The 17,072-nt window shown below is 41.7% G+C and overlaps 1 protein-coding gene across 1 annotated transcript in view; it reads right to left on the bottom strand.

The window, feature by feature from the left end:
- notch1b (notch receptor 1b) overlaps positions 1 to 8,104 on the bottom strand; it is a 33,207-nt gene extending 25,103 nt beyond the window's left edge. Inside the window, exons 1-2 of the mRNA XM_027002822.2 lie at positions 7,851 to 8,104; positions 6,747 to 6,819 (exon numbers count right to left, since the gene is read on the bottom strand). Coding sequence (XP_026858623.2) covers positions 6,747 to 6,819; positions 7,851 to 7,908 — 131 coding nt within the window. The 5' untranslated portion in view covers positions 7,909 to 8,104. The remainder of the gene's footprint in view (positions 1 to 6,746; positions 6,820 to 7,850) is intronic.
- Between the last annotated feature and the right edge of the window lie 8,968 nt (positions 8,105 to 17,072).

Consider the following 17,072-nt stretch of genomic DNA (forward strand, 5'->3'; position numbering starts at 1 on the left):
ATGTCCTTTAAATATACCCAGGAGTTTGCTGTCTGATCACAACAGGGCCCCTGAGGGGGGTGTGGGGTGGGGTGGGGGGTGTTTTTACTGTCTTTCCCAGGATAAAGATGGCCAATAATCTAAACCAGGAAAAGTAAACACAGGGGAGAAAGAAGCCAAGCACGCTAAAACCATTAAGAGCACGGTGGGAATTGCACCCATGTCGGCTATGCTACCTTTCCTTTCATTGTCCCATTGCCATCCCGCCCACCCCCACACACACTTATCTGGAAGTGAGTATAGAACAGTGTTAGAATACCTCCCCAGCCCTGCTAAGCAGTTCCTGTTATAACACCCCTTCAATGGGTGCAGAGAGAAGAGAAAGCCAGGGGGAGCCAGTCACTCAGACTTTAACGTGATTTCAGCTACAGAGGAAAAACTCAGCTTGCTCGGAGCGTCACTGAAGGGCTAGTGGCGGTCTGTGGTGGGGGGGGTGCGTGCTGGCCTCCTAAAGCAGCCTTGTGGAGCAGGTGCGCGTATTAATGAGGCACAGGCAGCTGCCTCTCCTGGAGCACTCACCACCCCCCGCCCCTCCTGGAACCCCTCCGCTCTGGAGAACATGGCGGCTGAGGCAGCAGGCTGCTGAATGGCTGCCCTGCTGTAGAGCAGAGCAGGAAGACTCCATGAGAAGGTCCATTGTTTCTGCCGGCATTCAAGAGCCAGGCCAACCGCGGCCTGGGCGCCTCCGTCCCAGCCGAGTGATCATTCCACCTCCTCCTCCTCCTCCTCCTCCTCCTCCTCTCTACTCCCTCCCCTGCCTGTCTTTTCCTGCTCTCATTCTCTCTCATATTTGGAACCTTGGCCTTCCTTTTTAGACTCCTTCCGCCTCGTTCACTTCCTTCCATCTTGGCTCGTGCGAAATCCCCGGTGCACTCCTCCGTGTTTGACGTCCCTTTGCCTCCCTAGATTCTCTTCTTTTTTCAGTCAGATTAGTTGCCTTTAATGGTCAATAAGCAATATGAGGCCAGACCTGAATCACTCAACACAACATTGATCTCACTGGCCTTTGCCTAATTCTTACTCATTTTCCTGTTCCACATTCCACTCTGAGGCCAAAGCCAGAAACTTCACCAATCGCCTGTATAATATTAACAAGCTGATCAACCTCCACAAGTCTGAAGAGTCAGTAAGTAGCTAATAAACCCGGGTACTCTGGATGTGAAGAATGACCAAAATAAGTCTGAATGGCATTACCACATGTCTGAAGTGCTTTACTCTGCCAAAACCCTCCATCTGGGATTCTGCTGTTTTTGTCAGTGTCATGCTCAGATCATCAGATTATTCAGATCATTTGTCATAAGTTTTTATGAGAAGGGCATTAGGAAAGAGGCCTCTACATTCCACAAGACGATTGCTCGGAGGCTGCCTGGAATCAAGGTTCTGAAGTCTGGGTTAAGAGTTCTGTGGATAGTCTGACAGGAGGAGCGCCCTCTCCGTGAGGAATGTAGCCGTTTGCACTGAAAACTCGGCTCACCCTACGTCCCTATCCTTGACAGCACTCCTCAGTGGAGTCCGCTGGCAGCCGCACTTCACGGTGGCCAGCGAAAAGTCACACTGGCTTTGAAAGCTCTGTTCTAACTGGGCTCCTGGCCCAGCAAACAGCCCCACTTCTCGTAGGGATACAAAAGACAAATACATATAGCACACAGTCAGCCCCTCGTGGCTTGTGCTAGCAAAGCACACATAAGGGGGATGCGATGGGGGCAGGGGGAAGTACAGGAGTCCAGCTGAGAACATTGTCGGTTTGCTCTTTAACTTGGTAAAAGCTTGTGAAATAATTTGTCAGCATAAAATGTATCTTTCAAAGACAGTGAAATATGCTTGGAGAGAATATGTTATGGGTTTAGAGACCAACGGCATTCAGAATGTATTCTAATGGGTTATTTGACTTTCAGCGGGATGGAAAATAGCTGCGGTTAAACAAAAGCCAACCCTCAAACCATAGCGGTGGGTAAACTTCATTATTTACAAAACACATCTCATGAATTCAGACAAAAGAAATTTGTACAATCAGACATTGTGTAAACAGCTGTAATTTTTTTGGGCCAGACAGTGACCCTTTTGTTAAAGTGAAGCTGTTATTACACCTTTATAATGCACTAGATAGAAATCCCTTTGTCCTCTGGGCAGTGATCGGATTCCTTTTCTCTGTGGCCACCAGTAGCCCATGACAACAGGTCTCTGCCAGTGCTCCAGTGCCCACCCAGGCCAGAGCAGATGTTTTGCTGACACCTGACCCTTAGCCAGATAAAACACAGGGGGGTTTCCTCCCCCAGCACAGCCCAATCTTCCATCTGCCATTGAGAGGTCAAACAGTAGAGGAGGCTGTCTCTCACACACAAAGTTAAACTCTAACTCAGATATCTTTTCAAGGCTGGACTCCTCCTTTCAAAGGGCGGGTGGGCGGGGGAGAACGAGTGCCTAATGGAACCTCTCTCAGCTCAGTCTGTTGTCCTGGGTCTGATATATACTGCACATATTTGATAAAGAATACATATTTATCATTAGGGACTATTCTGTTAAAAAAAAAAATTAATGTCAGCTGACACCTTGAACACAAAGCTCCAATTGCACATTTGGACAGTTGCTACTGGCAGCTCTGGTATGCAAACCTTTCGTTACAGTGGTGCTTTTAACACTTACCTGGAACTTTCATCCCCCAAGCAGTGGTAGAACAACACTTCGGTAGCCTACCAGCTTACAAACCTTCATTTCCTCCAGTCAGGTGACTAACACCAAATCCTGACTTATCTTTATGTAAAGATGGCTCCGGGCTCCTTTGCTTGCCTCTAATCACTAGGGGAGCCCTGATCTTCCATGGTCACATCTGTTAGTGTTCATTAAAAGCATGCTTATTTGTCTTTGTTACTGAAGGACCCCATGGAAAAGGGCAACAGGCTAACCCCTTGGAAAGAGAAAGGGGTAAGCATTAGGGGCTCAGTACTGTGCTAATAAATGCTGCTTCTGAAGTCTGTGTTTTCATGCAAGTTAGCTTAAAAGGCAGTGTTTTCCAGGGTTTTCCAGTCTTTCAGGACATTGAATGAGTTTGCGTGTCAGACATAATAGCCTCAGACACTCGGCATGGAGGGATTATTTCCAGAACGTAACACTTCATTTTCACACAGCCGCACAGCATTCGGAAGCTGTGTGTGGTATTCCTTAAGGCAGCTGCCACTGCAGAAGCTGAATGGCCTAAACCACAGACACTATGTGTTCATTGTGTGCTAACTAGCAGCCATTGTACTATATGAATACTTTACCTTGATAGTAATCATTTAATAATAATAATAATGCAGTGTTCCACACACAGATGGCCCAGGTCAAAAGCATCAAATAAAAAACAACATGGCTGACTTTTTTCTTCTTTTTTTTTTTGCTTGCCCAGCTGTGCACACAAAACACAATCCACCACACTCTGCTGTTCCAGAATGTGTGATCAAAAGTTCTGCCGAATTCCTAAAAGAATATGAACACGAGCAGCAGGATAAGGTTTCTGCATCAGGAAAGTAGCCAATGAGGATCAATGTGCAGAGCTGCCACATCAGGTCTATGCCACAGCAACAGCCTTCTCCAGAGATAAGATAGTAGACTCAGCCCTCTCTTTCCCTGGCTCCTGATGTGCACTTCCCGTATTTTGATGCAGAGGGAAGCTCAGAGTAACTCAGCCTTGACCCTGTAAACAAAGCTTGTATTCAAGCGTCTGTTCAAAGACAAGAGGTTGCTTTCATATAGCGCACATGACACATGCCCAAGGACCAAAATACAGACCACGTTTGATGGCTTACGCACCCAGGCTGATCCTGGCAACATGCAATGACAAATTTTGGTTTCTGGAGGTGCTCTTATTTCACTGTAGACTGTGCCTCAAGGTAAGAATGGACAGCCAAATCTGGTGTCAGAGCTTCCTTTACCACTTCCAGTGAAAGAACAGAGCTCTAAAATGGCAATTTAGAAAATGGATAGTCCCGATCCTAAAACTGATTTGCTGAGCTGTGTCAGAAACCTCAATATGCGGACACCTATGACCATCATCCCCCAATGACTGGATTCTGTATTAAAACAAACCTCAACTGAGGTGTCTAATCTTTGCAGTTTTGTTGCTTGCCTGGTGGAAGTAGTATTTATTATGAATACTGTTAATAATAAATTTAAATATTTATAGAGGACTTGTGTATTCTATCATATTGTTTATGTTGCCTTTTATAAATGCAATAATCCTATTGATGCTGTGTGTTACATCGATTTTATCACAGGTAATGGTGTTTTAGGCACTTCGCTTCACAGGATCTTGACCATGTCCAAACTGAAGAAGCTCATGGTTCTATGTAGCAGCAGCCTAACCAGGTTAGGGAAGTGATGTCACTTGCTAATTTGCATTTTTCAATTCCCTCGGAGCCCCTTTGCTCCATCTATCTCTGCCATGACTGATGCTTGCCTGTTGGAATCTGGATGTAGTAGCTGCCATGGATATAGTACCATCTGCCATGCATTAGCCTAGCCCAGGCCTCTGAGATAACCACTGTGGTATAACCAGTCTGAGATAACTACTGTGAGATAACCAGTCTGGGATAACTACTGTGAGATAACCAGTCTGAGATAACCACTGTTGGATAACCAGTGTGAGATAACTACTGTGAGATAACCACTGTGGGATAACTAGTCAGAGATAACCAGTGTGAGATAATAAGTGTGAAATTATCTCACTCACTCACTCACTCACTCATTATTACTTTGTGTCCCTCAGAGTGCCAGACATAAAGGTCCATGCCATCTACAGTGCTGCATAGGACTGATTGAAAGACATCTGACCTGAAAACACTTTCCAACCTCAAAGAATGCCACCTTCCATAGAGAACAGATATACATCTGTATACACTAAAAGCAAGTTGTTATGCAATTAATACATTTCACTGTCCACTGTTTCACAAACATAAGATGCTGGCAAATGATTTCAAACATGAATAATTTATGGCCATAGTTTTACACAGATATGGTTAGTAAAATTAAAGAAGCAGCAATTAAGATTTTTTAAGGACAACATTTTTTATGACTTAAGATCATGAGACAACCATTAGCAAAACGTTATCTTTGGGCTTTTTTCAAGTCTATTCATGAAAGTGCAAATAACTACAGAGACCCCCCCAAGGAAGTGTCAAAACAATTTGTCACACATATCACACCAGTACTCAAGGGTAAATAAACAAGTCACATGATTAAGAATTTTAAGAACTTATGAGGAATTATGTGGTTACCTACATGCCAAAAATTTGACAAAACGATCTCATTTGCATCTCACTAAGTGCAACCCACTAGCATTCATTTCGCTATTCCCAAACCCACATTCACTTCTTCAAAGGCAAATGGTCTGTGGAGATAGATGCTAACAAACATCCATTTGTCCACAAACCCAAAAAACAACTCTTCCAAAGCCCTGGGCCTAAGAACACATGGCTGTCCCAAAATCATTTTCAGGGCATGCACAATGGATCCATTTGATGCTGTGTGGGGTGGTCAAAACTGTCCACTCGCCACGTCCCACCAACACATAAAAGGCAGTCGGCGCAGCGACCGACCAGCCCTGGGCGGGCGGAGAGGCTCCCGTCGGATCTCCATGTTTAATTAGAGAAGTCTGAGGGCAATGGGGCACAATGGCAGCTCTGTGGGACGACTGTGGCAGGGAGGCTGCCAGACAGAATTAAGACGTGGCCCCGAGCCAGCGCGGCCCCGTGAGCCAGTGGCCCTCTAAGGGAGCCCACAAACAGCACCGCGGACTCTCGTCTCTGGGCAGCCCTGACACAGTTGACTGCCCAAAACAAGAAAGAAGACACTGCAGCTTCAGCCAAACTCCTGAAACTCAACCCCACTGCTGCATCTCCACAAAGCGCAGGTAAGAAAAGTTCACTGAACAATTAGAAGTTACAACACAGAGAAAGCGACATAGTATCAGTTAGTGGACTTTTCAGTGGGCTATCTAGCCTCATTTATGTCAGTAGAGTGAAGCTATGTGCCCTGACTTCTTTTTATATACTTCTGGAGCACTGCTGGCAATTATGAAAACATCCAGTCCAATTACACTCTACTGCCATCTGTCCTTCTAATGTAAATCACAGAGAGAGAATGGTCATTCAAAACAGGACAAAACAGCAGAGCAGGGCAGGGGGGCATGGGGGGGGGGGGCCCAGGCATTCTGGGAAGCCTCATACAGATTAGTCACACAGAATTAATCTAGACCAGAGAACAATGGCCTCAGAGCTTCTGGCAAACCCCAGCTGTCGCTTCATAGAAGAAAAGAGAAACAAGATTTAGGGCTCGAAGCGTCTTTGAGAGTCCTGCTGAAGAAGTGGCCCATGTTCACAAACAGCGGGGTGAGAGACATGCACACAGAGACAGAGGCCTTCATGCTCCTCCCCAACACAGTCATCATGATCCAATGATTGGCCAGCTTGGGTCATGTTTTCTCTTCAAGAATGCACATTTGCATGAAGCAGTACACTAAACACACACAGTTTTTCTTTGGCCAGTAGGAGCTCAAGTTTTGGGACTGAACACTTTTGTGACTGTCAAACATATTTATTGATTTGCTGTTTTTATGTATTACGGTGCAATGAAGAGTAAAGCAATCAAACGAATGTAATACAATTATTCGACCATGAAACAATAAATTGTAAAATGTTAATCAATAAACACTTGTTTTGAATCATACTCACTTGCATTCCATTCTTCCATCTTGAGTCTGTACACACATACCTCCGTTCTGGCATTTCTCAGTACATCTCAGACCTGCAAGTACAGGAATGTCAGTAAGGTCTCCTGTCTGAACTGTGCAATATTTCAAGCATGATCAACTTTTGAAACCAATCAACCAAGAAGTGTAGAAAGGACTCAGAAGAAGTTGTGTGTCTCCTATTTACAACTTGTTGAATTTGCACAAAGAGTTTTTGCTGGACAGAAACCAAAATGCCATACTTTTAGGCCCGCAGTGAGTGCATGAGGCAGAAGTGTGACTAGTAGTATCTTAAAGAGATGTCTGTGGGCAGCAAGATCTGAAAACACTCTTATGTGCATTTCTTCCTTTTGCAGCTGCTCGAAAAATGTCCTATATTTGGATGTTAACACCTATAAACCCATTCGCCTCAATCTTGACCTAGCTGCACTTTATATATCGCTCAACAATTAAATTATTTACTCAGGCTATGTATGAATGAATATCTGTCTATATATGAATATATGAATCAAGAGAACAGAAATGAATTCGACTGTTGGGCTATCACAGAAATGTGGCTGCGTCTAACGAATAGAGAGTTCAAAATTTGAAATAATATTTTAATACTGCAATAACTTTTTAACATCCAATACCAACTGTACCGTGTAATTCTACCTTACTAATTATGCAAATCACTATGCGATTGGGAAAATGTATAATGCATATCAAAATCTGTCAACTTTGTACGAGCCACTGGTTCAAGAGCATGGGAACCGTTAGCTACGAGAACCACTAAAATGTGATGGTTAGTTAGCACTTAACATTCAATAAATAAAAAAACGTCTATGAAACAATATTAATTTCAATATTAACACAGCCTCAGCCTAATATATTAATTAAATTCTAAATAATATTTTTTAAATCATATTTTTGGTTAAACCGTAACTTTTAGCCTACGTGCAACAAGTGTGTTTCTCTTGACGATATCTGTTTCATTTGCGCACAAATTTTGTAATCACGGCACCTTAGTCTGCTTCTTAAAGTTTCGTATATTGATGTGTTGTTATGTAAATATGCTCAATTAGCCTGTTGCTGTGATGTTTCTTACCTTTCGTCAGCGCAATCAGCGGTATCAGAGAAATTAGTTTCACGAGGAAAAGATGCATTCCTTCTTATGGACCTAAATTAACTTGGTGATTCCCCAAAGCGTTAACATAGATCCAACATTTGTTTTGATCAAAAAACCCCGAAATCAACAGCACGATCAAGAATCCAGAAATGACACTTTCACTCTCCCCAAAATCTCCCAGCGTCCGATCTTGTCACTACAATCTCCACAGCGTGAATGAGATAATGTATTCATACCTCCATTCTCCCGTCCGCTTCTAGGGGCGTGCTTCTTCCGCGTCAGTACTTTACGAGGACTATTCATCCACTTCACAAACTTTTCTGAAGCACCAGTGGGAAAAACACGCCCTCTTGAAGCGCATCTAAAGAGTTCAAAACATGTAAGCGGGAAAATTGTCTGTGGGCAAAGTTACAACAGCCCAGTTTTTTCAAGTGGAGTTTGAACACATTATTCGTTAACTGACCTAAAATGAAAGACTATTGATAAGAAACCTAAAAATTAAAACCATAAATATTTAAAATCTTAACACTACGATGAAGCAATGCATAAAAACACAATTTATATGAGAAAAAAACCCACTGACTTTCAGAGTGATTTATCAGCAGCATATGGGACAAATAATGACGTATTTACATTTGACATATTTACATTACACATTTTGTAAATTTAAATTACATCATCAAAATTCTCTAACTTGCAAGCAGACATATTTTCATTTTCATGTGTAAGGCTGTTGGCAATAAACTATACCACAAGGACCAGCCATAAATAAAATAAATCTCTGTCCCACTTATATTTGCTCTAGCACAACTATTCAAATTAACTGTTAAATCAATGGCACCTAAAATGTAATAGCCCACTTAACCGGCTATGAAGTAGTCTACTGTACCAGTAAAGAAAACCTTGCTTAACCTCTCCCTCTTACAGTAGTGGAAAAGATTAGGTACTTTTTTTGTACTCTCTGTAAGCGCAAGGTGTGGCAAGCCGTTTCAGGACCCGAAGGCAGCAGTTTTCCTTGTTAGTCTATTCAGTATTTCTAATTGGCACCATTCACTTGTGTGTGCCAAAAAAGCTGCAGGTAACAGAGACAGAGAGTGTGGGAAACGTCTCTGGGGATGGGGTGACCTGAAGGCTGGGGAAAGGAGCTTCATTGTGGAGGCGGTGCTTGTGATGGGGAGTTAATTAGAACTGTGTACAGACATGCAGGAGCACCTCTCGCCTTTCACACCACTATCAGAAGTGTGAGAACTGTCATCCTGTCTGGAACCATGGTCTCTCGTTGCTTGCTTCTGTGTTTGCGGCTCGTGCTGCCTTTTATGCATAAGGTTTGAGCTGTGTATTGAGTTTCATCACATTCATGTATCATCTGTGTCCACAGAAGTATATACAAGGCCACTGAATTTGTACACCAACAAACTCTAGGGTGAAGGATTTGCATATATATATATATATATATATATATATATATATATATATATATATACAATGGTGTGAAAAAGTGTTTGCCTCCTTCCTGATATCTTATTTTTTTTTGTATGTTTGTCACACTTAATGTTTCAGATCATCAAACTAATTTAAATATTAGACAAAGATAACACAAATAAACACAAAATGCAGTTTTTAAATGAAGGTTTTTATTATTAAGGGAAAAATCCAAGCCTACCTTGCCCTGTGTGAAAAAGTGATTGTCCCCCCTGTTAAAACATAAATTAACTGTGGTTTATCACATCTTTCGAAAGCTGAGATCAATTTCTCTAGACACATCCAGGCCTGATTACTTCCACACCTGTTCTCAACCAAGAAATCACTTAAATAGGACCTGCCTGACAAAATGAAGTATACCAAAAGATCCTCAAAAACTAGACAGCATGCTGTGAGCCAAAGAAATTCAGGAACAAATAAGATACAAATTAATTGATATCTATCAGTCTGGAAAAGGTTATAAAGCCATTTCTAAAGCTTTGGGACTCCAGTGAACCACAGTGAGAGACATTATCCACAAATGGTGAAAACATGGAACAGTGGTGAACCTTCCTAGCAGTGGCTGGCCGACCAAAATTACCCCAAGAGCGCAGCAATGACTCATCCAAGAGGTCACAAAAGACCCGACAGCAACATCCAAAGAACTGCAGGCCTCACTTGCCTCAGATATGGTCAGTGTTCATGACTCCACCATAAGAAAGAGACTGGGCAAAAATGCCCTGTCCGGCAGAGTTCCAAGATGAAAACCACTGCTGAGCAAAAAGAACATAAAGGCTTGTCTCAGTTTTGCCAGAAGACATTTTGATGATCCCCAAGACTTTGGGGAAAATACTCTGTGGATTGACAAGACAAAAGTTGAACTTTTTGGAAGGTGTATGTTCCATTACATCGGGTGTAAAAGTAATGCAGCATTTCAGAAAAGGAACATCATAGCAACAGTAAAATATGTTGGTGGTAGTGTGACGGTTTGGGGCTGTTTTGCTGCTTCAGGACCTGGAAGACTTGCTGTGGTAAATGGAACCATGAATTCTGCTATCTACCAAGAAATCCTGAAGGGGAATGTCTGGCCATCTGTTCATGACCTGAAGCTGAAGTGCACTTGGGTTCTGCAGAAGGACAATGATCCAAAACACACCAGCAAGTCCACCTCTGAATGGCTTAAGAAAAACAAAATGAAGACTTTGGAATGGCCTAGTCAATGTCCTGACGTGAATCCGATTGAGATGCTGTGGCATGACCTATTAAAAAGGCGGTTCATACTCGAAAACCCTCCAATGTGGCCGAATTACAAGAATTATGCAAAGATGTGTGGGCCAAAATTCCTCCACAGTGCTGCAAAAGACTTGTTGCCAGTTATCGCAAATGCTTGATTGCAGTTGTTGATGCTAAGGGTGGCCCAACCAGTTATTAGGTTTGGGGGGCAATCACTTTTTTACACAGGGCCATGTAGGTTTGGATTTTTTATTTCCCTTAAAAATTAAAACCTTCCTTTAAAAACTGCATTTTGTATTTATTTGTGTTCTTTGTCTAATATTTAAATTTGTTTGATCTGAAACATTTAAGTGTGACAAACATAAGACACAAAAAAATAAATATCAGGAAGGGGGCAAACACTTTCGTGTGCGTGTGTGTGTGTGTGTGTATCTATATTTATCTCTCTCTCTCCCAAGTGATAGCAGCATCAGGAACAAGGAACAAGAAAATGCAAGAAATACCAAGGGCTGTGACCTCTGGAGAATGGATCCAGTAGATCCACAGAACAACAATTGAGCTCTCCATCCAGAGGTGTGCAGTCTTGGAAACAGCTAGATACTACGCAGGAGCCTCAAGCTCCCAAGCCTCTGGTAGAGGACCTGAGCTTGAAGGGGAAAGGAGGAGGGCAAGTGGGGAATTTTTATATATTTAATAATGGTGTTCCCATGTCTTTCATTTTAAAATGTGTAAGCTACCACAGCTTTACCAAGGACTTCTTATCTTGTCCGGTGTCAATGTCTAATTAGCTTTTAATGTAGTGCATTCACTTTCAAACCAGAGGAGCGGGCCAGATTTTCAATCAAAACATCAGTGTCCACTGATTGTACCTTTAATGATCCTATTAAATCTAAGTCTACTTTGTTTTCCTCCCATCAGCCACAGGATCCCCACACAGCATCCTTGATAACCTTTGCAGGCAAGGGAAAGGCTCTACAAGACTTCTTATCATGTTTACAGTACAAATGTCATTTTTCAGCAGATGATATATCATGCCGCACTGCAAGGAAAAACATTCTTATTCCATGACCCTGTGACCTCCAAATAAACAAAATTCTTACCACTGAAATTAACAACAACCACTTTCTTTTTGAGAAACAGAAAGAGTGGTGGCAAAAATAGTTATATTATTCGTCATTTCCTCTATACCAGTAGTAGTTATTGGAAATGCATTTCTATACCATATTTAAAGGTAAATAAAAAGGATTTATTTCTCAGTTCTTTCTGAAAATGGAAACAACTAATAGCTATGAAACACCAATATCAGGAGCATTTAAAAAGGACACTGCTCAACAAGTCATAGTCACACTGGCCTATCTCTGTAAAACCCACAAACCACAAATTAGTTTAGCTTGGCATATCACTGACTTCTCATGGTAGATAGTCCTGGGCCTATATCCATCATACGTGTGTGAGTGCCGATCTGAGATCAGTGTACTTTTTGTTTGTAAATGGCTATTCTCTGAAATTCCTGAAAAAAAAAAAGATCCCTGAGAATGTTATCCATTCCTCAATGTTATATATGGTGAGATAATTAAGCAATCGTTGTTAGTTTGGGTTGTGATAGTGAGGCTAAAATGCTGTTTAATCACTTATATTTGATATATTTGGTTGTATTTGTATACAAAAGTGATATATTATGATTGAGGACCATTGTCTTTTTTTAGCATACAAAATCCACACCCTGTTCCCCCAAAATTATAATTAATATTTAAGATATCCTGCTGCATTCTGACTTTTATAGTCTTTAAGGCCCTGTGTGAATTATGAATGTGGCCTGTCTGTTTATTCTAAAACAGATTAAGTGGACTACACTTAAATCCACAAGGTATGCACCTGGTTTGGGAAAAGAACATCTGTGCTGGATACAATAAAACCTTGCTTTTATCACTACAAATGCTTTGGGAGGGGTATTACAGAAGGCACCATCAGATGATGCCCAAAGACATGCAGGGACTCGTCTGCAACCAGTCCCCATCCATTAGCAACACTGCTTTACTATTAACACATACATTAGCCCTGGGGTGGGGCTTGTTGGCCGCATCCCAGTACTAGATGGAAGTGCTGGAAAGTGATCTTCCTGTAGGCTTCCACATAGCATTTCAAATATATCTGTAGTGCTGGATCTTTCAATTATTTCAATTATATCTGTAGTAGCTAGGATATATTCCATGTCTCTGCTGGGCAATAGGCAACAGGCAGATGTTTTGTATTTCAGTTATTCTGGTGTAAAAATAATACCCTTGTGTTGCAAGATGAAGACGACCAGAGCATTACATCTGTGAATGCAAATGCAAGAAATTAGGACCTCGGTTGGTTGCAGATTTAATCTGAGGCTTCCACTGTGCAAACACTGTAATAAGGCTATGGGAAAGAGAGCCCACTCACACTTCACTTCACCTTGTTATTTATGCATTGTTTACACAGGTCTGTACGAGTTCAAAGTTTGGCATAACTAAGCATGCTAAAAAGCAGCTTCAATAAAACTGAAGAAAAGAAAGCACAGAAAGGCCAGGGCTTTGGTTACCTTCTAATCCCATAATACATACTCAGTGATGAACTCAGTTATATTGTTTTATGAAGATTAGTGTGTGTGTGTGTGTGTGTGTGTGTGTGTGTGTGTGTGTGTGTGTGTGTGTGTGTGTGTGTGTGTAGTTTTGTTTTTCCTGTTTTTAAAACTATTTTCCATAAGGGAATATATGAATGTTGGGTCATATGGAGTCATCCTGTGTTCACACTATGGTGGCAACTAATCACCTCACATGTAAGAGACTTTGGGTCAGAGGTGAAAGTTTTAGAGTACACAAAGGGTTTCAGTAACATGACATGCTGGTGGGGATGTTGGAAGTACATACAAGTACATACAAGATAATGTAGAGATGCTGAGGAAAATAATACCTCTCCTGTTCTCTGAGAGCGTCATTTATATACATGTAAATGATTTACCTGCACAGCATGATTCACAGTGCTGAATGAACCCCTCACTTGTCTCCTGCTGGACGTAAATGAATGCTGAGGGTATTCACTCGACACTACAGATTGTTGTTGTGGATGATGAAGTGAAATGCATGCTGTAATGATTATATGGCTCATGTAAGTGTTCTGCTGATCACCTTCCCTAATTACTTTCACACAGCATCAGTTGGTGTGCTTTCCACGACAGCTTTTGGTACTTGTAAACATGTAAACTTTTAAAGGCAGTTTCTTGGGCCAAAGTTGAATTTACAGGGAGTAAGTTTGATTATGATTGATTATTTTTGATTATTGTAAAGACCATGATTTGTAGAATAATAAAGTCTGAATTGGGCAATATGTTGTTATATTTAAAGAGTCATACAATATTTAATTGTAATGCATTTTGCTCAGAATTAGCATGAAAGAAACATTATCACACAGTGTCATAATTAAGAGAAAATAATCAATTGTATATTTAAAAACTGATGAAAACACCTAATACCTGTGTGTAATGATGACACATCCCTAGTATCTACAGGAAAGCAGTTTCAGTAAAAAGTTTGAGTTGTCAGCATCCTTGATAATTTGAGTACTGAAGTCAGTACCACAAGTGACACAAGTGTCTTGCACCGTTCATTGGTAAAATCAACTCTGGTTTTACATCAAGGTCATTTGTGAGCAGAATGTCAAATACATCAGCCCACCTGAAATTGGTACAATGTCCCATTGTTGTTCTATTGTAACATTATAGCTTCCCCATTGAATCAACAATTGATTTATGCATCCTGCCCTCGCCCCCCCGACCACCACCCCACTTCCCCCATTACAACCCCCCCCAACTACCACCTGACTGCCCCCCACCCCCGCCCACCCCTGATGCCTTACAATGCACTATGATTCAAGCGCTAGTGCAGTTAAAATGTGGTCCTGAGAGTTTGAGAGAGCAAAAGAGTGAGAGAGTGACTCAAGCCTCACACCAAATATGACACGTCAGGCTATCGCACGAGCCGCCTCCACAGAGTGCTTGTTTGTGACCTGCCACTGATTGCAGACAAAAACACGTGCTTGTCTCTTTTACGGTGAAGCCCAGCTGCTTCCCATCATTGTGACACCCCACCTATGGAGGCGCGATGTGTAGAAAGACACCCAGCGAGTGTGCGCACGCCCACTGTTACGAGAACTACAGCAGTGCATGGTATCTGACTCTGTTTTTGGCCGTGCAGTCACAAACAGGAAGTCGCTTCGAGCCAGTCACACAGGGAAACTTCCCCCTTTTGTTTATGGAAATCTGTGTGAAGGCTTCATGGTGTAGACCCCGGGGCGCCCGGCTTCTCCTAATGCCCACCCTGTCTCTGAGCACACCCACTGGGACTGTATGAGCTCACTGTCACCTTCCTGACCTGTCTGATATCAGCTCAGGGCCTCCCAGATAGGTTGCAACTTTGGTTCAGTAAATTAGTTATAAATGAGAATTCTAATAGTACAGATCATTTTCAGACTTTAAATGCTGAATATGAGTTCAAAGTTTCAGTATATCGGGAAAATGTACACTTGCCAGTTCATCACTACAACAAGGCTGAAGTTTTGGAATCATGGTAAATGCTTTCTCATCTCTATTTTTCAGCTTCAAATTCAAGTTACAATTCAAGTTGTAACTATAAACTATAAAATTGTTACATATCAGCATAGATCTTTTAGTGGCATTAACATAATTTAAAAGAACACATGGTGGATCAGCCATTAATTGTTCTGAGCTGTGGACACTTAGTGATTCACTTCAGACCAGCTGTGGGCTTCATGTTTACCAAAAGAGAATGTAAGCATCTATTCCCAGAGTTTGCAGTACATTACAAGTGAGCATTAAGAGCAAAGAAGCCTTACTCTAACATGGGTGGTTTCACCTCAGACTATCCATAAACTAGATCGATTTACACTTTTCTTCAGCAACTCTTGAACTCTCTCAAGAATGTCAGTTGTGACAGACCAAACGCGTCAGCTAAGGTGAAATCACGGATATCAAAGCAGAAGGCTTTGATATCAGGAAAAAGGAAAAAGCCCATCATGTCCAGAGTGTTCGGAAACCATGTTGCCCTGCTCCATCCCACAGCAGCAGCCGCACTAGTGCCCCCATTTATCTCTGCTTTAAGTTACTCTAGTTTATGGATAGAGAGGTCTGTTCATGGCTCTGCCTTCCCAGCTTTAGCTGAGCAGCGAATCCAGTGCTCATATAACCTGTATGGGAAAATGCCAAAGAGAAGACAGTGAGTGAAAGTTCTTTAACCCGTTCAGTTGTGCAAAAACCAGCGCTCCCTGTGTGCATCAGCAAAAGAGTTGTAATGGCTACGTTTTTGAACGGGAAGTCAGTTCATTCAGGGGAACAGTGGACCTTTGTCAAAGTTTGATTCTTGTGGTCATCTCAGTCTAAAATAAATATACCAATTAAAATAAATGCATCAATAAAATAAAAATAATAACTTTTGTTAATTCTAAAACTGCAGATACAGCACAACCCGTAGTATCCTATGGCATCCTTTAGATTGGTGAATCGGTTAGCCATTTACTGCTTCATTTAGTGATTCATTGATTGTGCCTACAAGGATAACCTAATTGTGCTTTCTTTTTAAATTAACTATACATCTTGTTGATGCTTTCCTGTGAGGGAGGCTAAGGATCATTGATCATGGCAAGGACAGCATGGCTCCAAGGTCTGTGGAATTCTGGGTAAAAGATGCATATATATATATATATATATATATATATATATATATATATATATATATATATATATATATATATATATATATATATATACACACACACAAAATTGCCATCCAGCCTATCCCTCTTACCAACTTGGGCTTCTGTTTTCATCATTATCTTCACTGCTGTGTGTGTGTGTGTGTGTGTGTGTGTGTGTTTCTGTGTGTGTGTGTGTGTGTTTGTGTTCTGTGTGTGTGTGTCTGCATGTATTTTTGTCAATTACACATATATCAATGCTTCTGTACATGTAACATATGAGTAAAATAATTGTCTCCCTATAAACAGCAATAAGCTTTAGATATTTTTTATATAACAATACTCCTGTTTGTAGAACATTGATTCAGTACCTCCTTGAAGACCCAAGTTCCATCAGTGCCTGTGAAAGACTAGGACCCGTACTGCATTAGAGCTTATTTCCCTAATGCATAAAGGCATTGCATGAGCTTTTGGTGTCCAACCAGCAGACTTTGAGTCTACAGGAAGCCATGGCGTTTATTTCCATGGCCACAGTCCTATGATTGCCAGCAGTGCAGGGTCTGCTCGCACTGCCTCCTTCCTGATTGATTGTATGGGTGAAGCCAACGTGTACAGCGCACTCATACACTTCAGAGTTCATTTAACCATTTGATCACATCTTTGCGATGTAATTTACATAACTTCACTGCACGCGAGCTAGTACCTCTCATATGCTTCTCATAGGCCTCAAATGCATGATGTTCACACGCTCCTCAAATGTCTGTGGTGACACTGGCC

This window comes from Electrophorus electricus, chromosome 9 (genome assembly GCF_013358815.1).
Source record: "Electrophorus electricus isolate fEleEle1 chromosome 9, fEleEle1.pri, whole genome shotgun sequence".
NCBI classification, from domain to species: domain Eukaryota; kingdom Metazoa; phylum Chordata; class Actinopteri; order Gymnotiformes; family Gymnotidae; genus Electrophorus; species Electrophorus electricus.